Below are 26,612 nucleotides of genomic sequence, written 5' to 3'. Positions count from 1 at the left end.
CTAAGACGTAAGTCATTTATGAATTATAAAGCAGAGAAAAGACATAAAATTTATATCCAAACAAAGCGTTCTGATTAAGATGGTCCAGTGGGATGCAGCAAGACCCATTAAGGATACTTTCAGTATCTAAAAGAGAGACGGTGGCAGCAAAGACTGTCAGGATTGAGAACCTTGGTAGAAGAAGACAGAGGCAAAGAAATAGAGGAGGAGATGCCAGAAAGGCAGGGTGAAAACTAAGCAGCCAGACAACTGTTGGATCATGAAATCCAAGTAAAAGCAGTGTCAAGAACGAGGGAGGGGTGACTGGTGGTCAGTTGAGGGGAGATGTGAATCCTGTATGTGGTGAAGATGGGAAGCCGTGGGAAGTGGCTTCAAGATAGTGATGGACTGGGAAGCCTAGCTGGAGGGATGGCTTGCCGAGCAGATGGAAATGACAAAAAGAGGCCAATATGTCAGCAGCGGCTAGAAACCATTTCTCTACAAGAGGGAGGAGGAATCCAGGACAGCAGCCACATGGTGTCTGTCAGAATATGTGGAAATAAGGGAGAGCTTTCTGAAATTTTATTTTCAAACTAAAAAAGAGATTTAAGGATCTTTGGAAGCCAGTGGGAAAGTCCAGTGTAGAAGAAGTTGAATATGCATGAAAAACAAAAACATATTGATTGTATAAGAATCTGTAGATTTCAGGGTGGGGGGAGAAATTAGCTTGAAATATGTACAGAGATCATCTCACTTGTCAATAGAGAAGGGATTTTCATTTATAAAATAGGAGAAAATTAAGAGTCAAGAGTGAAGATGTTGGCAAATGGGCGTGATTGCCATCAGGAAGAAGAGATTTTTCTAATCCAGTGGTTTCTGTGGTCCCTAGAATGGAATGGCCATACAATTTGTCATCCAAACTGGGACACTTTAAGGAATGAATGTAGGTATTGTTAATAATTAAGCTGGGATATTTTTGGGTACTAGAACTACTGGTCACTGTCTTATTTTCCCCCAGGAACTGCCCCAATACAGAGATTTGAGGTTTGATATTTGTTTGCTATGCAAAGGAAATACAACTAAAAGAGTGGGTAACTGAGGCAGCTAATGAAGTCTGGAAGAGAAAGGACACTGATAAAGCATGCAGTGACAAGCCAGGTATCACTTTGAACAGCTGGGTCCTCCTCCTGCTGGAGAAACATTAGGAGCCAGGGTAGATCACACCTCCGCAGAGTCGTCTCACCATAGGAGAGACACCAGGATGTCTATACTCGGTTCCTGTCAATTATTAGATAAGGATGGTCCTCAGATGGACATTAATTTCCCTTATGCTCACATAACTGACAGACAAATGCTTGTGGGACTGAAGACACCTTTTGGGGAAAAATGCAGATGGCTACAGATTGGAAGTTGAGCTATCATGTGACTAAGAGCAAATGCCCTACAAAGAGAGCACCAATAGTGCCCACGACACCGAGTTAAGTGCTAGACCCAGGGGGCTCCTGAGAGCTAGGAGATGGATGGGAAGTTGGAAGGAGCATAGAGAAAATAGAAGCAATGATACAAGAAACATGCCTACTGTTGTTTTGAATACTGTAGGTCTCTGCACCACAACTAGGAAACTTCTAGCAGTGGTTGAGATGGTGGTGATAGTGGTTTTTATTTTCACCCTTATCTGCATTTGGCAGGTAGAACTGACACCATGAAGAAGTAAATGTGTAATAAGTCACTAGGACCATGAATTGCTCTGTTGCTGTGAGAAGTATATATGAAATTATATTATCTGGAATTATTTTAAATATTCTTAGACACACCATGTAGAAATTTTTTTGTGATTATACACTGATGTTAATAGAAGAAATGAGTGGATAGTCGGTAACAAGAAGGCCATATATCACTAGGGGGTGGGTTGTCTAATCAACTATTAGACACAGATCCACAGCAAACCAGACCACATTGGTTTAGCATTTTCCCCATGGATCACAATACTCTGGCAAATGAGTTATTTAATTAAAAAGACCAGAAATTGCCCTATATCTTATATTTCTCATAGATTCATAACCAAAAGTTTATAATATTGAATGACTACAGACAAGGTAACTTTGTTCTTTGCTGTGTTTCTTTTCCCATTAAATATAATGAACTTCTTTTTTTTTTTTTTCATTTGCAACTTTAGAAGGTTATTGCCTCTTCTCTTACATTGTAGATTTCCTGATATGAGGAGACTAACTGCCTTGGTAGCAGTTTGTTTTTCTATCTGCTGGATTGCTTTTTAGAAGCCTAGTATTGCTTCCTGTTTTCTTTGAAAGTATGTGTTACAGATTGCAAGCAAGTTATCTGTCAATGATACTGATGGCATAATGTCATTCAGTAATGTTTTCATTTCCTTATGTAAAATGTAGTATAGAATTTCTGCCATTAATCCATTTTCTATTTGAGCATTTCTCCCTCTTGAGTACTAAGAATTGGGAATTAATGGGGAGATGTTTTTTCTTACAGAAGGTTAATGTAACAGTTTTCCAGTTTTGTTCTTATGCCTCCTTACTCCTCAGCATTATACATTATAATAAAGTTTTGGACTTTCATTCTATGTTGACTGCATAAGGAGAAATGCAACAATTTGCACAGCATATAACATTATATTGGAGAACCACACAAACCTTTATATATGAAAGCATTTCTTGAATATGATTAGAATGTATTAGAATGTAGATGAGAGTGTAATGTAGATAATTAATAATACAGAATGTATATCAAAAATATCCAGTTACAGACAGATGTTATTGTTATGTATAGAGTGGTTATTATTGGGTGGAATTGTTAGGAAATATGTTTTGTTCTTTTGAATTTTTTTTCTTTCTACCAAATTTAAAAATTGAGGAAAAGGCCAGGCCTCGACAGAGAAAGAAGAGCTCGAGTGATAAACTTACCAGTCGGGCAGGCAGCACTTAGAATCTCAGGATGCACAAGTGGGTCGTGATTTTCAACCTCATTTCTGCTTTAAAGTCATTTCTGTATTTTAAAGTAATTACTCAAAATCTAGTGAAACCAAGACACAACTGTTTGAATGAAAGCAACGAATGACTATTAAAGACAATCACTTCACAGTTTTGCTAATGTATTAGGACTCCTTTGTCAGTAACCATTCCTTGCTTTATATATAAAAATGGATACTTTATTACCAACATTCATTCTCCCAATATGAGTGGATCTTACAAAGTGACAGAACATGTGCAACTATGAAGTTTAAGTATCTAGGGCTTGTAAAATGTGTATTAGAGTTTACTTTCCCATTATAGAGTAATGTTACATTTTGTAGGACTTTAACATACTGACCAACCCGGATAGCATATTAAAAAGCAGAGACATTACTTTGCCAACAAAGGTCTGCTTGTCAAGGCTATGGTTTTTCCAGTGCTCATGTATGGATGTGAGAGTTGGACTGTGAAGAAAGCTGAGCGCCGAAAAATTGATGCTTTTGAACTGTGGTGTTGGAGAAGACTCTTGAGAGTCCCTTGGACTGCAAGGAGATCCAACCAGTCCATCCTAAAGGAGCTCAGTCCTGGGTGTTCATTGGAAGGACTGATGCTGAAGCTGAAACTCCAATACTTTGGCCACCTCATGGGAAAAGTTGACTCATTGGAAAAGACCCTGATGATGGGAGGGATTGGGGGCAGGAGGAGAAGGGGATGACAGAGGATGAGATGGCTGGATGGCATCACCGACTCGATGGACATGAGTCTGAGTAAACTCTGCAAGTTGGTGATAGACAGGGAGGCCTGGCATGCTGTGATTCATGGGGCCACAAAGAGTCGGACACGACTGAGCGACTGAACTGAACTGAACTGAACTGAACATACTAAATTATTTCTTGTGCTTTCAAATGTAGCAGCAAGTATTTGCAAAGCAAAAACATTTATTTTTTGTTGTTTAGTCGCTAAGTTGTGTCTGATCCTTTTGCGACCCCATGGAGTATAGCCTACCAGGCTCCTCTGTCCATGGGATTTCCCAGGCAAGAATACTGGAGTGGGTTGCCATTTCCTCCTCTGGGGGATCTTCTTGACCAAGGGATCAAATCCACATCTCCTGCATTGGCAGGTGGATTCTTTAGCACTGAGCTAGGTTTAAGCACTATAACACAGTTTCAAACTCTACTCTTTAAAAGGCCTCTAAAGTTCAAAACATTACACTCTGCTATAATGTTACATACTTCCTGCCTAGAGTCTGGTAGGTGAACCAGTGGCAACAATGGACCACCTTGCCTTATCAGTACCCCTCATCCTCCCAAAAACCTCCTGGAAAAAGGAGCCTCAAGGAACCATGGGTGCTCCTTGATGAGCAATCAGAGGTAGACTGGAAGGGAAGCTCAGTGTTCTATCCTCCAGAGGCAATTTCTCCCTGCGTCCCCCTGAGTGTGGGGATGGTTCTATGAAACACCTTCTCGTCACATGATACTCAGTCATAACTGGGCTAAAAATACTCTCTTTCTCCTTGTGTCCTGAATACATTGTTAGGATCCACTGAGCATCAGAGGAAGAAAATAAAACCCACTGAATTTTTTTTAAAGATTTTAAGAAACATTTTAGAAGCAAAACGAGACCTTAGAGACCATTCAGCCATTGGAACCTTTAACAGTGAAGGAAGGTTGAGAGACTTGTCCTGAGACTTTAAAGCTATTGTGGTGGAACTCATTTAGCAGCCAAGTTGCTGGCTCCCTACTCAAGGCTTTTTGCCACTGAATCTTAAAAAGCTCTGTCTTGCCTACCATCGAATAATTTAGAACATATGCTTAAAATTCATTGTCCTAGATAGTAAATATATCTGTACCATTTTTTTGTAAACAGTGCAGTATTTATGGCTGCAATAATAATAGCCATAACTTTTTATTTATGGCTTTTTATTTTGATGTGTTTCTTTGTTTTTTTAAGCTATTAGAAGAAGAGTTCTACAGAGTGAGACTGAGTAAGAGCTAAATCTTATGCTTACTTCTGTTTCTTGAAGTATGAGCCACATTGATTAGATTGGTGGCTGTAGGCATTGGGCAGTGCTATCTTTGTGGAAGGACCCTATTGCTAAATTTGTTAATGTCTCCAACTAATGTTATAGTTTTACTTTCCAGGAGTTTTGTGAGAACTATTGTGCTATTATGGAAAACTAGGATCCAGTCAAATGCCTGTGCAGTCTTTTCTTTGTGTTTATATAATAAATAGTGCAGTTTTTAATGTGAAGTTATCACCTTTATGGATGTGGATTTGATTTTTATATTTTGTATTTTGACTAGGAATATATATTAAGTATCTTTTTTTTGCCCAATAAAAGTATATTACTTCCAAATACATATGTGTTAGGATATTGGATAGAAACTTATCTTTTAAGCAACTTCTTTTTGTTATTTTCCTTATTGACTGTGAACTCTAGGTTTTTACTTGGCAGTCACAAGCATAAGCTTCTATGTGTATAAAAGATAATACCCATTCAAAAAATGTTAATTGAGGATCAACTATGTATGAGCCTACACTTCAAGGAGAATTTGTTGTTGTTGTGTAATTGCTAAGTTATATCCGACTCTTTGCTACCCCATGGACTATAGCCCACTAGGCTCCTCTGTTCATGGGATTTCCCTGGCAAGAATATTGGAGTGGGTTGCCATTTCCTTCTCCTGGGGATCAAACTCGTGTCTCCTGCATTGACAGCAGGAAGATTCTTTACTGCTAAGCCCCCAGGGAAGCCCCAAGGAGAAGAATACAGGTAAGCAATAGATAGTACTGAGGAGTAAACTTTGTATTGTGTTGAAAGTCACGTGGAAATAAGAAAAAGAAGAGCAGGGTAATAGGACTCTGGAGTCTACAGCTACGAATAGGGGAAAGCAGGATACAATTTGTAAATTGGAGAGTCAGGATTAAAAAATTAAGTGAAAACTTGAAGGACGTGAGGAAGTTGGGTCCCCAGATATCCGAGGAAAGAATATTTGCAGGAGAAAGTGTAGCTTGTAGCAATGCCCAAGGCTGGGTGTTTCTCACAGCAAGAAGGAAGATGCTGCTGAGAGAGGGAGGGGTTGGAGAGATAATGAGGGAGAACCTCAGCGGCTGGCAAGCCCTTTTGTAAGGCTTTTAGCTTTGTTCCAAGGGAAATAAGCTGCACCCCCTGCAAGGCCTGCCTGTTTTTCTATTCTCATCTGACCCCCCTCCCCAAGCTCTCTCTCAGTGGTACAGTCATGCATATGTATTACTCGTTAACAAATCACATATAAAATATACTGCATAGTACATTTCAATATGCTTTTTTCAATATTAGAATTCCAAATGTATTGGTGTTACTATCTGGCCTCATAGACGTTCTGTTAGTTTAGCTACTGTATGTCCAGACATAGATTGGACGTTTAGTAACTCATGTCTTTATAAAGGTCAGCTCCCTCTTACTCATCTTCATTTTTCAAAATGAGTAACCAGCTATTAGATGAATGTTGCATGTTTTCTCTTAATTTAGGTTTTAACTCATGTAAATATAATAAGGCTGCCAGCTCAGATTCTAGGACTCTTTGGTAAAAATGCAATCTTCTGGCTAGACTCCTCCACAAGCTTCCCTTTTGCTTGTTCTATAGCGTTGCAGCACCTGCTCAGTTTTTAAATGGGTAGGCCTCCCAATTAGTTAGCTACATCTTTATAGTTTACAAATCAAATATATGGTTGAAATGGGAGTCATGATAATGCTGAAAAAAGAGGCAGAAAACCCCGACCAACAGACGATGACTTTGCTTTCATTGAACGCTTGGGATCAAACATAAATGGAGCCCGAGCCCCTCGGGGACATTTGCTTCCTGGTTGCGAGATGGTCAAGGTCACTTCTGTACATATTTCCCCTGGATTTTCCTCATTCAATTCTGTTTGTGAAATGCTTCAGATCTTGTGGTTTCTTAAGTGAAGGAAAATAATCTTAGGCATAAGTATCATGTTTGTGTAACTAAATGACAGCAAATATAGGTCTCATTTAGAGTCTCATTGTGCAGGTAAATCACTGAAGTTACTGTAAACTCTTCTCCCAGAATAATATTATCTAAAAATGATAATAGGATTTTTTAAAAATATATATTATTCTTACCAGTAGAGAGAAATCTTTACATGTTATACATTATCCATAATTTAATTACATAAATTATCACATGGGGTTTGGTCACATTTAAGAGCTCAAAGGGGGGAAAAAAAAAAAAGTGTGTGTGGAAAAAAAAAAAAAGAGCTCAAAGGAAATAGTAAAAATTACCAGACCATTGGAATATGTTACTCACTGTCACTTATTAAACAATTTTAAATGTCTTTCATTCCAATTCCCTTCACTCACTTCCAGGTTCAGTCTTAACACGAGCATTGACAGATGATCTTGAATAAAAATAATCCTTTCAGTTATCTAAATTTGATCCCATATACTTGTCAAAACTGCAGGAAGTGTCAGTGGTATTTATCAAAAATACAGAACATTGTTCTCCATGTTTTAAGGCCAAACAATGTATTTGTTTAGTAAGCAGAGTCTTTAAGGATTATCTACCTTAGACTTTCCAATGATGAGAGAAAAACGTCAAGCTAGTGAGCTCATAGAGCAGCTTTCAGGGTAATAAAGCCAGTTGTGTATGCCCACACAACCCCCCAAGCCAGTTTTTAAGAATTAGATTCTGCTTTATTAGAAACAAAAACCAAAATCAAACACTAGGTAAGTTTGAGAACTGCTACTTACTGAGAAAAAGCAGAAATGCCACTTTTCTACTGCTCCTTTCTTCGGGGTTCTTTCCATTATATCTCAGCAGTGACCAGTCCTGGCCAAAGACAGAAATGACTGTTTCCCTTTACATTGTGAAATATGCTTCTGAGGTTTCCTTGAATTAAACTGCATCTTTTGATGCTATTGCTGTGACTCTAATTTTTTTCCAATATAATTTGAATGGACAACATGTTGAAATTGATGTTGACTTATCCTTCCAGTATATAGGCAATCAAAACAAGAAAAAAACACACCACCAAATAGAGACAGAAGATAAGTCCTAGGAGTTTTCCATGCTTGTTGTGTGCATGAACCAAGCTTTATGAAATCCCGGATGTGTAAAGATATGTAAATCCTAGTCCCTGATACCAGACGTTGTCAGCTCACTGCAAACCACAACACAGGCATGCTGTACCAAAGTGTAGAGTATACACTAGAGATTACAAAAATCTAATGTTTTGTGTAATATATCTGCCTTTCCAGTTCTCCATGAGCATTCTTCTATTGCTTTGGCAGCAATTCTTACTTTAACTTCACAGCCACTTGAGATGACTGGCAGCAACTGAAAATGAGCTTTGTCTGTATTCATAAAATTGTGGGGATTACTGACATGAAATAAAAAGATTTGTGTGAAGTGCAGGTTTTCATACATAGGCTGAGCTCCCTTAAAGATGCGCCCTGTGGTGAGCAGAATACAAAAACACCTAAAGGCCGATTCCCTTATACCATGTTCAAGGCTGCTTTGTAGTCATCTGTCTCTAAACCTTTATTTTTCAACCGCCAGTATCTAGGAGTCATTTGGGTTATAATCAAAAGAAGCAAAGGACATGAAATACGTGTGGCATGGGACAAATTAGCCGGGGATGAAAATTGCTGTAATTAAAAAGCAGTGCATGTATATTTTGTGATCACAAAGCTCATTCAGCTTGTAATAGAAGCAACAAAATGGCAGGCTTCTGCTTGGCTCAGATAAAATCAACATTTCTTCTGCAACATTTAAAAAGATTTACTGGAGATTTTGAACTAGTACTTCCCTGGTCTTTAGAGAGCAGAGCAGAGAACCATAGCTCCTCTGATGAGAGAAGAAGCGAGAGAGGGAGAGAAAAGAAGAATATTATTCTGTTGATTTTAAAAATATATTTTAGCTTTTTCAAGTTTCTGGTACTTGAGAAAAGATAGCACTTGCAGAAGTGACATTTCTACTTTGCAATGCTGCCATTTTGCCTCTTTCCAAAGAGACATTAGATAATTTAGATACTCAATAGTGCTTCAACTGTGGAAGCAGAGTTGTCCTTCTTACAAATTATGACAGGTTGTTTGTGGCTGAAAACAATGACTTGTCGTGCAACTAATTGGGAAAAAATATATTCGCTTTAAAAACTCTGCTAATGTTCATGGTAAAACATCTTACTGTGATTATCCAGAGGTGGTTTGCTTTGCTCTCTATTCCATATATATGTTGAAGTAACATTGTGATGTAAGAAATTGTACTTGAAAATATTATCATTTTGATGGTTCAGACGATGACTTTATATTTTGACTCATACCAAATTTGTGTATGTTTTAGTAACTATGAAATGTGTTTGCTCAATCTCTCAGTCATGTCCGATTCTGTGACCCCATGGATGGTAGCCCAGCAGGCTCCTCTGTCCAGGGGCTTCTCCAGGCAAGAATACTGGAGTGGGTAGCCATGCCCTTCTCCCGGGGATCTTCCCAACCCAGGGATTGAACCAGGGTCACCTGCATTGCAGGTGGATTCTTTACCAGCTGAGCTACCAGGGGACTATGAAACAGAAAATGTTAATACCTGCCTTTGTAAAAAAAAAATTAAATTTAGAATAAATGTCTAAATTTTAAAATACCAGATTACATTAAAAACCCTATCATTATGTTTAGAGAAATATGGCTGCCTCTGCAAATGTCTCAGTGAATTTCTACAAACTAAATTGAGTAAATAAACTTTCTATAAGTAATTCACAGTGTTTAAAAAGAGAATTTGTATTTTTTTAGCTTTATAATTTTTCTTTCACAACTTTAATTTATAATTTGGAATTATTACCATTAACTTTTCAAGATATGTTTTTATTTTCAAGAATATCTTCGAATTCCACAATTACTTTTTAAATATGCTCTAGTTCTGTAGAAAACATGTGTTTGATCATGACATGGACTATGTTAGTAAATGATCCCATTTTGCCTTTTCTCACTGGAGTTTCAAATAAAGCTGATCAATACTCTTAAGTCATGGTTTATACATGGAGCAATTTTTTTTTGACCAAAATAATTTTAAACAGTAAATGTCATTTTTAAGATTAATTTTTAAAATTCCCTTATTGTTATTTTTAAAGTTCAGTTCAGTCCAGTCATTCAGTCATGTCCAACTCTTTGCAACCCCATGAATCACAGCATGCCAGGCCTCCCTGTCCATCACCAACTCCCAGAGTTTACTCAGACTCATGTCCATCGAGTCAGTGATGCCATCCAGCCATCTCATCCTCTGTCATCCCCTTCTCCCACCTTCAATCTTTCCCAGCATCAGGGTCTTTTCAAATGAGTCAGTTCTTCACATCAGGTGGCCAAAGTATTGGAGTTTCAGCTTCAACATCAGTCCTTCCAATGAACACTCAGGACTGATCTCCTTTAGGATGGACTGGTTGGATCTCCTTGCAGTCCAAGGGACTCTCAAGAGTCTTCTCCAACACCACAGTTCAAAAGCATCAATTCTTCTGTGTTCAGCTTTCTTCACAGTCCAACTCTCACATCCATACATGACCACTGGAAAACCATAGCCTTGACTAGATGGACCTTTGTTGGCAAAGTAATGTCTCTGCTTTTTAATATGCTGTCTAGGTTGGTCATAACTTTCCTTCCAAGGAGCAAGCGTCATTTAATTTCATGGCTGCAGTCACCATCTGCAGTGATTTTTGAGCCCAGAAAAGTAAAGTCAGCCACTGTTTCCACTGTTTCCCCGTCTATTTGACATGAAGTGTTGAGACCGGATGCCATGATCTTAGTTTTCTGAATGTTGAGCTTTAAGCCAACTTTTTCACTCTCCTCTTTCACATTCATCAAGAGGCTCTTTAGTTCTTCTTCACTGTCTGCCATAAGGGTGGTGTCATCTGCATATCTGAGGTTATTGATATTTCTCCTGGCAGTCTTGGTTCCAGCTAATGCTTCCTCCAGCCCAGCGTTTCTCATGATGTACTCTGCATATAAGTACTCTGCATATAGTACTGCATAGTGAAGTGAAGTTGCTCAGTCGTGTCCCACTCTTTGCGATCCCATGGACTGTAGCCTACCAGGCTCCTCAGTCCATGGAATTTTCCAGGCAAGAGTACTGGAGTGGGTTGCCATTTCCTTCTCCAGGGGATCTTCCCAACCCAGGGATTGAACCCGTGTCTCCTGCACTGTAGGCAGACGCTTTACCATCTGAGCCACCAGGGAAGCATAGTACTGCATAAGTACTCTGCAAATAATTTTTAAAGTAACAATATAATATTAGGATATTATGATACTTGATCTAGACTCTAGACTGCTGTATGTAACGTGTAATTTTACAAAGTCTTATATACCGTTTAAAACTTAAAAATAATCTCCCAATATCATACTGTTTCATTTTATAACACATGTTTATTTCAAAACACGGAACACCTTGTTACACTGAAAATTCACGGAACACCTTGTTACACTGAAAATTCTAGAAGCTGCTTCGTGCTGTACAGGAGACATTAGAAAAAAATTTTTATAATCCCTGGTTCACCATATTAGCCAAGTGCAAGTGGAGAAACCAGCTGAGTCAAGCAATCAGTCCCCATTCCTCTTTCAGCTGCAGTAGAATGATCCCAAGTGAAAACTGTCCATCAGAGTCCAGTAAACCTATGCAACTGTAAGAAATTGTAATACATTTTTGTTCTAAGATAATACATCTTTGGGATGGCAGCAGTGGATCAACCCCAGAACTAATGGCATTCTGAACATAGGTCTGAACATTGTGAGGACACGGCCACATTGACATTTATGTTGATCGGTTCACTCATTACAGTGGGAGATAAGGTTTTAACTGCATTTCTAAACATCATTTATACAAGCACAATGGGTTCTGCAAATACCTCACAGGTGTCTGGACCTCAGACCAGTTTGGGGGCTCACCTTTTTTCCTTCCAGGAATTGCTCTGGTTGGATCTCAAAAACATGTCTCCACCTGACTGTTCCCTCGCCCTTGAGGTTTGTTTATCACAGCCAGAAGAGTATGGCTCCAATCATTATCTAAACAATTAATTTTTCTGCCTTAGGGAAATGAGTTTAATTAATCAAAACATTCTTGCTAAGTCATGTTGACCAGTACAGATTGTTCTGTAATTAATGATATTTTTTTTACACTCTGGAGTTGCAAATAGTGTTATAAATGTGTCCATAATAAAAACATGTTTAAAAGGAAAATGTCATCATTCTTCTGGAAAATTCACTATACACAGCCTTTCACAAACTTTTTCAATACCAGTGCTCAATAATCATTTGAGAAATGAATGATTATACCCCCTTCACAGTGTTACTGTGAAGATGACAGTCAACCGGCAGTACACTAAAAGTCTTGGCACTATTTATGAAGCTTTGGAATTGTTCAAAAAATTATTTTTGATGTCGTTTAGTTATAGACTGCATGTTTTGTTTAATGATTTGTTCAAAATTCCTAGAGTAAATCCTTCTTAATCCTTGTATTACATGTGTATCTGGTTTGTCAACTCATTTTAGAGTATGTGAGATATTTAATATGATTTTATAGAACTGCATGGTTTCCGTATGCTCTTACATCTGTACATCAGAGTCAGCTGAAGTACTTGATAAAAACAGCAGTGTTTTCAATGGAGGGGATCCTAGGATCTCTGTTTTTGAGAAAAATTCCTGGTGATTTTGGTTCCTAGCCAACAACTTAGCAGAGTATAAAGAATATTTCCAAACTCTGCCCATTCTCTTCCTTTTCCAAGATGTTCTTTTTAAAGTTAGGAACTAATTTATCTAATCACAGTATTGTAGCAATGAGTAAAGTATTTAACATTAAAACCTGTTGTGTGTGTTTATATTCTTTGTAATGCCACTTTATCCTGAATTATTTAAATATTTATCTCAACTCTGTACTTTTTATAGGCCAGGGATATATTTAAGTAAAGTGTTAATAACATTTCAATAATATTGGGGGATTATCTGGGGTATATTTTAGCATGCTTTAAGACTTTACATGATCATGTCATTAACCAAAGGTCTAGTGTTAGAAATTCTGTTTGCTGTAAAGTTTACAGTATAAAAAATCCTTCACGAGCACAATTCTGAACTCTCTTCTTACTGCTCATCTTTCTAGTATGCTGTACTTTACACCAAGGACATTTTTCTACTGTCCTTCAAGTGACTGAACTCCACGGCCACTGCCACTCTTTCTAGTGGTTGATGAACATGGTGATTCTGGCTGCTCAGGTTGGACATTCAAGACGTCACAACAATCCTAAATACTCAGGTGGAATATTTTTGGAAAACTTTGTAGAAAGGTGCTAGAAATTTCGAATTTCATTTCCCAGTAGTATGTGGACTTATTTCTCACTACTGGTAGGTAGAGGTCATATTTCTTGTCTCTCTTGTAGACTCCCTCATATGGGCTTCACTCATAGCTCGGTTGGTAAAGAATCTGCCTGCAATGCCGGAGACCCTGGTTTGATTCCTGGGTCGGGAAGATCCTCTGGAGAAGGGATAGGCTACCCACTCCAGTATTCTTGGGTTTCCCTTGTGGCTCAGCTGGTAAAGAATCCACCTGCAATGCGGGACCTGGGTTCGATTCCTGGGTTGGGAAGATCCCCTGGGGAGGGAAAAAGCTACCCACTCCAGTATTCTGGCCTGGAGAATCCCCTGGACTACACAGTCCATGGGGATGAAAAGAGTCGGACACGACTGAGTGACTTTCACTCTTGTAGACTCAGTACATAGAACTAGTAGGTGCTTAAAAAACATTCACAGTGTGTTGGTAGAGGTTTCAGTAACTGTGCTGCCAGCAAAGCATGGAAAACAATGAATGAGCGTGTGAAATAAACCTAGGACAGTCAAGTCTGACTTAGTGGTGGCTATACTGTTTCTACCCACGGGACAAGGAATTGTGTAATAGGATAAGAGGAAGCGAGGCTGGCTTCCTGTCACTAAGATCTCCACAAACACTTAAGGATCCTAAGGCCAAATGGAATTGTTAAACGTCTTCAGAAATGGTCCTCTGAAAAGTCACCTGCTTTTACTTTAGTGGATAACTTCCCATTTCTCTTGTCTGGTGATGGTGTTGTCTAAGACGCTTATTGTCTGTGACCCCAGCTGTTGTAACTGGAAGAGGCACACAGCCAACCCCAGGACGCTTGTCTTCTTGGTATCATGAGGCTGTGAGTAAGGGCTCCAGAAAGGAAACCAGCCCATAAGGAAAAGTCCTTTTCATCTGGAGACGTGTCTTCTTCCATTCTAAGAGACTGTTTGTAGTAGTTGATAATTTGCTAATCTTCATTTTCTCGGCTCTTCTTGATGGACCTCATTACATTTGAATATCAAAATTGGACTTCCTCATCTGATCTTCTAAGTTGCTTATCTTTTCTCTCCAATTTCCATCTTCACCTTTTCATTCTTTGAGATAGATTTCCTTTTCTTTGTCTTTTAGCTCATCCATTAAATTTTAAACTTCTGCTATTATATTTTTAAATAAGAACTTTTAGCTTTTTTTGCAGTTACCTATTTTTAGCACCCACTCTTATTTCAGGAATGTGCTGTGCTTAGTCACTCAGTCGTGTCCAACTCTTTGCAACCCCATGGGCTGTAGCCCACCAGGCTCCTCTGTCAATGGGGATTCTCCAGGTTGTCATGCCCTCCTCCAGGGTATCTTCCCAACCCAGGAATCGAACCCAGGTCTCCCGCATTGCACACAGATTCTTTACCATCTGAGCCACTGGGGAAGCCCATGTACAATGTATTTAATTATATCCTAGGAGAACACAGGGATATATGTGGGTGTGCATGCACATACCCATTTAACCTTTCACCAGCTGCCTGCTTTGTCTTTCATTTCTCTGAGCTCTTTTTGTGTTTATTTTTTAATTTATTTTTTATTATTATTTTAATTTTGTTTCCTTCTTTCAAGTTGGAGGTGTTCCTCAAATATCTACAGATCTTTTGTTGTCCCTTTGTAATGAAAGAAATTGGTGAAGTTGTAATGAAGGAAGTTGGTGAAGCTATAATGAAGGAAGTTGGTGAAGCTATAATGAAGGAAGTTGGTGAAGCTATAATGAAGGAAGTTGGTGAAGCTATAATGAAGGAAGTTGGTGAAGTTGTAATGAAGGGAGTTGGTGATGGACAGGGAGGATTGGTGTGCTGCAGTCCATGGGGTTGCAAAGAGTTGGACACAACTGAGCGACTGAACTGAATGAAGAAGCATTGATTTGTAATTATTCAAATATTTACCTTAACTCTGTACTTTATTTGGCCAGAAATATATTTAAATAAAGTGTTACCATTTCAAAAATATTGGATGATTATTTGAGCTATATTCTGGGACATTTTAAAACTTTAGTTGATCATGTCATTAATCAAAGGCTTAATGTTAGAAATTCTGTTTGCTATAATCTTACAGTATAAAACTTCTTTATAAGCACAATTTTGAACTCATCCTATCCCCCTAAATGTTTATATTAGAAAAGATAAAAGACTGAAGATTCATAGCTCAGCATCCATTGATTCAGTGGGTAAAGAATCTGTCTGCAAGGCAGGAGATGTAAGAGACTCAGGTTCAATCCCTGGATCGGGACGATCCCCTGGAGAAGGAAATGGCTACCCACTCTGGTATTCTTGCCCGAAAAAATCCTGTGGACAGATGAGCCTGGTAGGCTACAGTCCCTGGGGTCACAGAGTCCGATACAACTGAGCAACTAAGCAGACACATTCTCTCTAGGCATGATGAAATGTACAGGAACACACTATAAAAAGATAGTAAAACTGGAAAACTTAAGAATGAATCTAAGGAAACAAAAGTAATCATGCAAAATACGTTATTTGAAAAGAATGTGTGTGTGTGTGCATGTGTTAGTCACTCAGTTGTGTCCACTCTTCGTGACCCCATGGACTGTAGCCCACCAGGCTTCTCTATCCATGGGATTAAATCTTCCAGGCAAGAATACTGGAGTGGGTTGCCATTTCCTTCCCCAGGGGATCTTCCTGACCCAGAGATCAAACCCGAGTCCCCCACATTGCAGGCAGATTCTTTACCATCTGAGCTACCAGGGAAGCCCGACAGTAGTATTTAAAAGCCACTGACATTACTTATTACATTAGCAATTAGGGCTGTCGGCTGAGTATTTATGGGGCCCTGCCCTGTGCATACGTGGTAGAATTGCACTGTTGGTTCTGTGTGGCTGTGGGGGAGGCCTGTGACTTTCTAGCCACTGGACCATGAGTAGAAATAGCAGAGTGAGAGGAAGGTGTGGATGAAGGACTGAAAGACGGAAGGAAGAAGAGGAGGAGGGAGGGAACTGAAATCATCAGGGAAAACAAAAGGAGATACACGCAGATGATGAATTGGTTAAAAATACTGTACAAGTTACATAAAATTTCATCCAAACTTTGAAAACTTACACTAGTTTGCAAATGCCTACAACATTGAACCTAGCAAACAAACTTAAGAAGCAAAAGAAAGCTTGATTAGTTCTATAAAGAATTAGATCAGTAGTTAACCTTCTTCCATGAAGTATGCAAGTGGCCTGGATGGTGTTACTGGCTGGTTTTACCAAATATTTATTATGCAGCTAAACCTAATGCAAACAAACTCAGGGTGCAGGAAAAAGACCACCTTACAAGGCTGGTATGAACTTGATTATAAAACAAGAAAGCACAAATTAGATGTCAGTCCCATTCATGAACATGCGCATCCCTGTTCTTACCCGGTACATCGGTCATCTTATCATCTCCCCTTATGTTCTTATCATCTCCCCTTATGTTCTTTTGTTTCAGCTTCAGTCTCTTTTACCACCACTGACTTCTTAGACGCTCTTCGAATCCTCAGGTGCCTTTCTCAGGATGTTCACATGTGCCTTTCCTGTCTTTGAAGCCCTCTGCTCCTGAGACTCTCTTGCCTGGCCCCTTTACCTCCTCCCATCCTTTAAAATTTGTCACCTCAGTTATTCCTTCCCTGAATTATTCCAATGTTCCCTACCCCTCTTCCATATTTTGCTTTTCTTTGCACTTTTCACATTCTTAAACATATTACTTCTGCATCTCATTTGTCTGTCTTCCACCTCTAGAACCAGAGCAGAATTTTTTTTTTTTTATTTGACTTCCTTCCACAGCACCAGCAATTCGCAAAGTATCTGGCACCTGGTGAGGGCCTGACAGCTATTTGTGGAATGAACTGATACATACAAAAGCATTGAACAAAATGTTAGCATGACAAATTCAGCAACATATTAAAAAATACAGTATGACTCAGTTGGGTTTTTCTCAAGGATGCAAGTTTAATTTAAAATTGAAAAAAATGTTGAAATGGCAGATAAAAAGAAAAACATAAAATTATTTCGACAGATGGGGAAAAGCCAGTTATGGAATTCAAAACTGAAGATACCTTTTTAACCAATCAACCAATAGCATACATAATGCTTGATGGTCAAACAAGAGAATTGTGTCAAGAGAAAGGTCAGTAGTAGAAAGGCACAAATAATGAAAAGAAAGCTCAAAAATTTCACAGATGGTATAATTATCAACACAAAATAATTCACAGAACTGAAATAATTCAGAGGATCAAAAACTGGTTTTGCAAAATTTCTAGACATGCAATCATTATGAAAATACCCATCTGAACCCCAATAATGTAAATTGTGGAATCAGACAAACTGTTTCTAAAATTTGTATGTTAATGTAATAGGGCCATCAATGGCATGATACACATGAGGAAGAGGAGCAAGTTGAGGGAATTTTCTCCACAACAAACCAAGATAAGCTCCAAGGCTGGGGCACAGACCAGTAGACGATAGACCAATGGTTGAACAGAATTAGACCGCCCGCAGAGACTCAGACCTCTGTGGCTACTTGGAAATGACAAAGGTGTTCTGGTAGGTTGGAAGATAAAGAATCAACTCTTTGGTAAATGATGCTGGAAAAAAATAGTCAGTGAGTACATTGCCAGTCTCTCGTCAGCCTCACATCAGTCTCCCTTCCAGGGCCCTCCGTTTTGTTGGTCTCTCTCTCGGTTTTCTGTCTCTCTTGCTCTCTTTCTTGTTGATTTAGACTTTTCTCCCTTTATTTTGGTGCACTCTGTGGAGTGAGAAAAGACTTGTGTTTACTTCACAATGTTTGAATGAAAGAAAATTAAGCAGCATACGTCTCACTTAAAAAAATAGACTATTTTTATAGACTAATATATAATACAGCTTTTATCTTCTTTGAAATTTTGATACAGTTGCTAATATTTCAGAGTGTATTGAAAAGAAAGTCTAGTAATTTCTTCTTTTATGTGACAGTAAGAACATAGCATTAATTCATTATGAGAAAATACAAAAAACAGGAACTAGATTTCTTGTAGATTTCTTGTAGAAATGCTTGTTTGTGTATACAGGTATGTCTACAGCATGTAAATTCTGGGTTCAGGATTTCAACCATCAGCTCTCTTTGAGAATCAGTGGCCCTACTTTCATCATATCTAATATTGGAAATGTTTCCTTGGGAAAGTCATTTTATTGTTTTTAATAGAGTTTTCAAGAAAAGGTATTTTCCCCAGTGCCAGCCCTCCACCTACTATGCTTTCCCTGGTATCATTTAAGAGCGTGCTTTCTCATTGGAGGCACAGTAAGAAACATGGCAATGGTGGCAGCAGAATCCTCAGCCTCAGAAGATGATTGTTGGGAGCATCTCCTGGGCCCCGGAGCACAGTTGCCATGGTAACTCTGCTGCTCTGCCAAGGCTGCTTCTCTCTGTGGGAGGAAAGAAGCTCCCCTGCCAGCAGCTACGTGGGATTCTGGCAGCTGGACCGAAACGGTGCACTGCTTCCCCAGATGGGAGTTCTGAAAGCCGCCTTTAAAAGCCAATAGGCAACTCGGGTCTCAGAAGAGTGGGGCGATCAGAACCCAGCCCATTACGAGTGCAAAATGTGCATCAAAAGTTTCTTACTTTGAGTAAAAGTTTTGCAGAGGATCAGGACTGAAAATGGGGCTTCCCTAGTAGCTCAGTTGGTAAAGAATTTGCCTGCAGTGCGGGAGACCTGGGTTCGATCCCTGGGTTGGGAAGATCCCCTGGAGAAGGGAAAGGCTGCCCACTCCAGTATTCTGGCCTAGAGAATTCCATGGCCTGTATAGTGTATGGGGTTGCAAAGAGTCGAACACGACTGAGTGACTGTCACTTCACAGGACTGAAATGGAAAGATCATAACCTGATCTGACGGTAAAGGAGGTTTAGAGGAGTTGGTACTTATCCATAAGGGTATCGTCAGTCTGAGGGATTTAAGTGACAGCATTTAAATAGAAAGTTAAAGAAATATTTGTTTAATTTGGAGATTTTAAGCTCATCTGGAAATGCCCGTTAACTCAGGCTTGTCGATTTGGGCTTACTCAGTATTGAAATTTCTCTCATGTTTTCCTAAATTTAAAAGGCAGTTTTCAATGAAAGCTATACTTGATGTTTGGGCTTCCCTGGTGGTTCAGATGGTAAAGAATCTGCCTGCAATGCTGGAGACCTGGATTCGATCCCTGGGTGGGGATTCCCTGGAGAAGGACATGGCTACCCACTCCCATGTTCTTGCCTAAAGAATTCCATGGACAGAGGAGCCTGGTGGGCTACAGTCCATGGGGTCGCAAAGAGTCAGACGTGACTGAGCGACTCACACTTTCACTTTATACTTTATACTACACAGACTATGGCACAAAGAGCATTTCCCCTCCCACCATATATATAGAGTCTAGGCAACCAGGCTTGGTTGCTTGTAGGCTAGAATTGGTCCAACAGAGAAAACATGAAATAAGCAGAAACTGACTGGAATTAGTAACAAAATTAATCAGAAATTCTTTTTTTGCCACTTTATTTTTTAATTGAAGGATAATTGCTTTATAGACTTTTATTGTTTTCTGTCAGACATCAACAAGAATCAGCCATAGGTACACCCATGTCCCCTCCCTCCCATCTCCCTCCCATCCCACCCTTCTAGATTATTACAGATCCCCTGTTTGAGTTCCCTGAGTCATGTAACAAATTCCCATTTGCTATCTATTTTGCATATGGTATTGTGAGTTTCCATGTTACTCATGACAGTCTGGTGACCACCAGTGGGCCTACCACTCCCTTGGGTCCTGAGACAGTCACAATTTATCTTTACTCTCTTAGAAGCTTGAGGTGTAGGATCAGCAAAGGTAATTCCTATCTATGAATTCAGTGTTTGGACTCTTTCCTGTATATTTGACTCCTGTTCCTAAGGGTTTCGTGGATACTTTAATCAGACACCTCAGTGTCTGCAGTAGAAATGCCACACATTTAGATCCTTCAAGAAAAATCAGGAGAGAAACTATGAAGGACAAGGATTTGAGATAATGGGGCTTTTTGGGACACTTGCCAAAATTAAGAGTAGCTCTTCTTTGGGTTGGTACCAATTTTAGGATTTTTCTTTATTTTTAAACAGTCCAAAGATTTTTTTTTTTTTGCTACCCTGTTAATCTCCACTCAAAACTGTGTTCAGTGACATTCAGATATTCCACACACTGGTCTCACCCATCTACCAGTGAAATTTCTTCCTATCACATGAGGTGGCAAGATGTTCTAACCTTTTCTACTTAACCACATTGTGTGTGTATGTGTGTGCATGCACATGTGTGTTGTGATTGCATGCACATGCGTGTTGTGTGTATCATGTGTGTCTGGGGAGGAATGTTCAGGAAATAATTTTGCCTGTGCTAGCAAGAGCTGTGGAAGTGGGAAGGTGTTCAGATTTCTTTTTTTAACCTCTCCTGGGACAGATAAGATGATCCATAATTCTCTTAAGGAGGCTAGTTCAATGAACACTAAAACCACAGACTAGCCCCCCTCTGAATGTAAAGTTACCCCACACAGGAACTTTGCAATCATTGCATAGTTCATATGTAGCTTATAAACATATACACATTATAGATAAAACAACACAGATCTTCCCATGAATGAAGTACAGTACATAACAACCCATTTTCCAATATTATTTGTTATTAGTTTCTGAAGAGATGAAAAGTCAATAACATGGAGAGAGTTTGAGGGGTTTCAGCATTACAGAAGGAAATTTGATCCAAAATTTCCAAAAGACGATAGGTCGGAGGAACTTTTTGAAATAGGATATGTGTGGGGAAGCAGTGGGGAACAGAGGTGAAACTGATAGAGTTCCTCTGTGCTTGCTGCCCATCTAACCTGAACTTCCCTTTCTCAGCAGTGGCTGAGAAACAGTATCTCATCAGTATTTCTTGTGGCAAAACATATATACCTAGGCATTTCTAGTTAATGCCTTAGAAGAACATATCTGAGTTGACTAGAGAGTTCTGATACTTATTTTGAATATCAACAATCAAGGTTAAGTGATGTTTCAGACTAGTTTAAGGCCATCTTTTGAAAATGGAAGACTAAAATGATGAAACTTCTAAAAGCAAAAATAATTACTGTGGTCAAACGATTTTTGGAAACCATATTACAACATAATAATAATTAATCTGTATAATAGTTACAGATATATCCAATAATGATAGATGTAACATTTACTGAGTAGTTACTCTATGTCATGCACTGTTTTCTGTTTGCTCATTTAATGCTCACAAGAACCACTTGAGTCCATTTTATTGTCACTCTTTACAAATGATTAATTCAGAAGAATAACCTCACCCTAAAACACAGAGGGGTGGAGTCCCTAACCCATTCAGGTCTCTCTTTTCTAAACTCAAAGTGATTCAAAAGTAATGTGCCTTCCTACATGCAGTGCCTTCCTGCATTCTCTTTCACTTTTAATAAATACTGGTCAACGTTCACTAAATTGGATTCACACACAGCTAACAGGTTTTGACTCACTGTGTAAAAGAAACAAGCCCAGGGAGTTGAAAAGAATAAATGTCATGGAAATAAAAACCAAAATGTGAAATTTGAGAGCAATACAGTCAAGACAGAATGATATGCATGTATAGTGAAGATTAATTATTATAGGAAATCTGGGACTTCCCTAGCAGTTCAGTGGCTGAGACTCTGCACTCCCAACACAGGGGGCGTGAGTTCAATCCCTGGTTGGGAAACTAGGATCCCACATACCTTGTGGTACAGCCAAAAAAAAAAAATGGAAATCTGATTTGGGAAGGAAGGGCTTCTATAATTTTGGGGTAGAAGAGGAAACCCCCAGAAGAAGTAAGCCTTCTCTTGCCTGTGGAGGATGGTTGCTAGTTAAAAAACTTGATTTTTATACTTTCCAGGACACCATAGGACTGGATTTGTGTGGTTGATCTGATGTCATCTATAAATGCAATACATAATATGCTCCATATTCCTTTGAGAAAAAGTTTCATTAGATTAACACGGAATATTAATTTCTAATTTTTATTTTTCTGTTGGTCTTTTGCAGGGTGTTTTGAGTGCTGTATTAAATGCCTGGGCGGCATTCCCTACGCCTCTCTGATCGCCACCATCCTGCTGTATGCTGGGGTCGCCCTGTTCTGTGGATGTGGTCATGAAGCACTTTCTGGAACTGTCAACATCCTGCAAACCTACTTTGAGATGGCCAGGACTGCTGGGGATACACTGGACGTCTTTACCATGTAGGTCATTCTGGTATCGCTTCTCATTTTGAGAGTGTATGTGCTCAATGCTGTGTGTTAAATAAACGGGTCTAGAGATACGCGAGGCAGTATTTTATAGAAGAAAAAATACTTTTAGGGAGGGTGAAAAGCATGTCCTCTTGGACATAATGATAACAAAATTTTCAGGAAAAATTGAAATAATTCATGTTTATCTAAAATATATTGGCACTTAAGATTGGAGACAGATTGGTCATAAAATAAGAAACATAACAAAACATGTGTGTGATAATGCCCCACCCCCAAACCATACACACACATAATGATTAAAAGGAGGTAGCTGTTGATTAGACACTCAAATAGGAAGGTAAATTATTTTAAAATAGCCCCTAACTCCGAAGCATCAATTTAGAACTTCGTCAATGTCACTGACAAATGAAATGAATAAATAGAAAATTTTAAAAATAATGAAAAAAGAAATAATGAAATTATATCCCTTATATTTCCCAGTGTAACTTTATTTTATAAATTCTGAAAATTCAGCGTTATCCATTAAATTGAATTTTTTAAGCCTGTAGTAGACAGTTTATCGATTAACACTGAATTAGGTATATAACATGAATTGATCCTTGAAAGTTTATGAATGATACTCATCATTTGGAATATAATTAAACTATCTGAAAATGCTTTGGATTATTACATGTTGGTTTGCAAAGAGCCTTAAGCAAATGATTCCACAGATATATTTTAATGTGACAATACTGACATTTTCTTTTTAGTTTTATCTCAGCCTACACTGGACAAAATATGTTTTCACTGTGCATTATTTTAAGCTACCACAGATGTCTTTAAGATCTACAGATCCTCTATATTTAGGCTACATCCAAAGTGCTAACTTTTAGTTATAGAAGTTTGGAAGAAATAAGAAGCTTAATAAGTGGCACGGAATGATTGACTGTATAAAGCTACTGAAAACCAGTTGCCAGCATGTTTATTTGACATTTACACAACAAACCTTTATAGAGCACAAACCTTGACGAAAATTCCACAGGGTTGCACATATGCGGGTGCAGCAGAAAAATCAGAGGTCATAGGCTAACTTTGGAACTTTAACCTTTGATCTCTTATATTGGGAGTGAAATGTGAAATCAATAATGCATCTTTGGCATGAGAAGAATGCCATTTAGATTGGAATAAAAGCAAGTGCTCAAATTCTCTCTTTTCATATTTCAAATAACTAAAATCCCTTATCCTAAGCCCTTTGAAGCTAGCGAATGAATTCAAACCCTCTTCCTATTGGCAAACAGTTCATGAAAACACAGAGGGAAGATGTGTACCAGTAACTCCTGGGTATGACTAAACCAGGCAGTACATCCAAGGTCACATAGTGGCTGAGAAGTGGCAGTGTTTTCAGAAGTCAGAGTTTTCTAAAGAACACATGGGCTCCTTAGAATGTAGTGATTTGCTGTCAGTGAATGTGCTTAGACAAGGCTAGTAATGAACCTCCAATTCCGAGATGCTTTCAATCTCTGTTGTTCAGTTGCTCAGTCGTGTCCAACTCTTTGCAACTCATGGACTGCAGCACACCAGGCTTCCCTGTCCTTTACCATTTCCCGGAGCTTGCTCAAACTCATGTCCATCACGTCAGTGATGCCATCCAACCATCTCATCCTCTGTCCCCTTCTCCTCCTGCCCTCAATCTTTCCCAGCATCTGTGTCTTTTCTAATGAGTCTGCTCTTCGTATCAAGTGGCCAATGTGTTGGAGCTTCAGTTTCAGCATCAGTCCTTCCAATGAATATTCAGGACTGATTTCCTTGAACTTTGACTGGTTTGATCTCCTTTCTGTCCAAGGAACTCAAGAATCTTCTTCAGCACCACAGTTCAAAAACAGCAGTTCCTCAGTGCTCAGCCTTTTTTATTGTCCAACTCACATCCATACATGACTACTGGAAAAACCATAGCTTTGACTATACAGACCTTTGTAGGCAAAGTAATGTTTCTGCTTTTTAATATGCTGTCTAGGTTTGCCATAGCTTTTCTTCCAATGAGCAAGCATCTTTTAATTTCATGACTGCAGTCACAGTCCATAGTGATTTTGGAGCTCAAGAAAATAAAGTCTATATTTACCTATTACACATTACAATCTATATTCACTTGCTAAACCTCAGTCTTCTTTATTCAAGAACAGTTACTTTAGGATTAGTGTTTATTTTGCTGTTTGGGTTATTACAAATATCAAGTATGGAAATATATTTAAAACTCCTTGAATTTACTATACTTCTACCATGTACTTCTTTTCAAATATTCATATTTTTTTTCAAGACAGTCTTTAGTCTGGTTTGTTTTTTAATTAATTCATTTAGCAAATATTACAGGGTTATACTCTGTGCAAATCACTGTGATAATCTTTAGGAACACAAAGTAGAACAGGACAAATTATTTTTCCTCTTGTACTGACATAGGAAAGATACGTTAGCAAAGTGCCATCCACATTAGACTCAGTTCAGTTCTGTTCAGTCACTCAGTGGTGTCTGACTCTGCAACCCCATGGACTGCAGCACGCCAGGTCTCCCTGTCCATCACCAACGCCCAGAGTTTACTCAAACTCACGCCCATTGAGTCGGTGATGCCATCCAACCATCTCGTCCTCTGTCTCCCCCTTCTCCTCCCACCTTCAATCTTTCCCAACATCAGGGTCTTTTCAGATGAGTCAGTTCTTCGCATCAGGTGGCCAAAGTATTGGAGTTTCAGCTTCAACATCAGTCCTTCCAATGAATATTCAGGACTGATCTCCTTTAGGATGGACCAGTTGGATCTCCTTGCTGTCCAAGGGACTCTCAAGACTCTTCTCCAACACCACAGTTCAGAAACATTAGACCCAACAGATATGAATCAGATAATGGTAGTTAGTACTTGAGCTGAATCCGAGGATGCATCAGGTTAATGAAGTAGAGAAAGTTGAGAAGCTGCAATAATTGATACCACATGGCGTTGGCACAGACGTACCTATAAGTACTTATAAGTACATACAAAATTATGTTCCTACTCACATTTTTACCAGAATTTTTTCAGATGGATTTAAAGTTAAACTTTAAGAGTAAACCAATATGTAAAAGTTCAGATTTAAATGGGGCTTCCCTGGAGGCTCAGACAGTAAAGAATCTTCCTGCAATGCAGGAAACACAAGTTCAATCCCTGGGTCAGGAAGATCCCCTGGAGAAAGGAATGGCAACCCACCCAGTATTCTTGCCTGCAGAATTCCATGGAGAAAGGAGCCTAGTGGGCTACAATCCAAGGGATCACAGAGTCAGACGCAGCTGAGCAACTGACACACACACACAGATTTAAGTATAGATTTAAGTATAGATTTAAAATTTAAGGGGCAAGAAGTATGTAAACAATACAAGAAATTACAAGAATATATAGATTCGAGATAATAAAAATTAAATTTTACTCATTAAAGTATTATAAAAAGTTAAAGGGTGTTTAAAAACTGAGAAATATGTTTACCACTTACAAGATTTCCTAGATTTAATAGAATAAATTCAAGAAAAGGATACATATTCTAGTAGAATAATTGGCAAATATAAAAACATGTTTCTTATAGAATACAAATGACTAATAGCTTGTAAATATATGTTTATCCATACCACTAAACCAAGAAAATTAATTAAAATGATAATGCCATTGCTTTTAAACTATCAGTTTATTAGAAAAGTTAAATGGTAATTCTCAGTATTGGGAAACAGAGAATAGACCCTCTTACTAGTTATCCATGAATTTTTATTTTGGCACAGACTTTCTGGACACTATTTTCACAATACATACCTTAAAAATTTCTAGGAATTTATCCCAGAGAAATGACCTACACTGCCCAAGGATTTATCTTAAATGATGTTTGTAATAGCAGTGCGTAGCTTCCTATTACTGCTATAAGAAGTTACAACAAATCCAGTGGACTAGAAAAACATATTTATTGTTTTTTAACATTTCTTGAGGTCAGAAGTCTGAAATGGATCTCACTGGGCTTATTGAAATGGGGTCAAATCAAGGGATTGGCAGGACTGCGCTCCATCTGGTGGCTCCAGGAGAGAATCCATGTTCTC

At 38.7% G+C, this 26,612-nt stretch overlaps 1 protein-coding gene across 6 annotated transcripts in view; it reads left to right on the top strand.

Moving 5' to 3' along the window:
* GPM6A (glycoprotein M6A) overlaps positions 1 to 26,612 on the top strand; it is a 236,780-nt gene that overhangs the window by 175,460 nt on the left and 34,708 nt on the right. For all 6 annotated transcript variants that reach the window (XM_043454432.1, XM_043454434.1, XM_043454433.1 and 3 more), the window contains exon 2: positions 22,334 to 22,526. In XM_043454432.1, the coding sequence (XP_043310367.1) occupies positions 22,334 to 22,526 (193 nt within the window). The remainder of the gene's footprint in view (positions 1 to 22,333; positions 22,527 to 26,612) is intronic.

The sequence above is a fragment of the Cervus canadensis genome, chromosome 31 (assembly GCF_019320065.1).
Source record: "Cervus canadensis isolate Bull #8, Minnesota chromosome 31, ASM1932006v1, whole genome shotgun sequence".
Taxonomy (NCBI): Eukaryota; Metazoa; Chordata; class Mammalia; order Artiodactyla; family Cervidae; genus Cervus; species Cervus canadensis.
The sequence above is the reverse complement of the archived record's forward strand: the minus strand, read 5'-3'. Positions and strand labels throughout refer to the sequence as shown.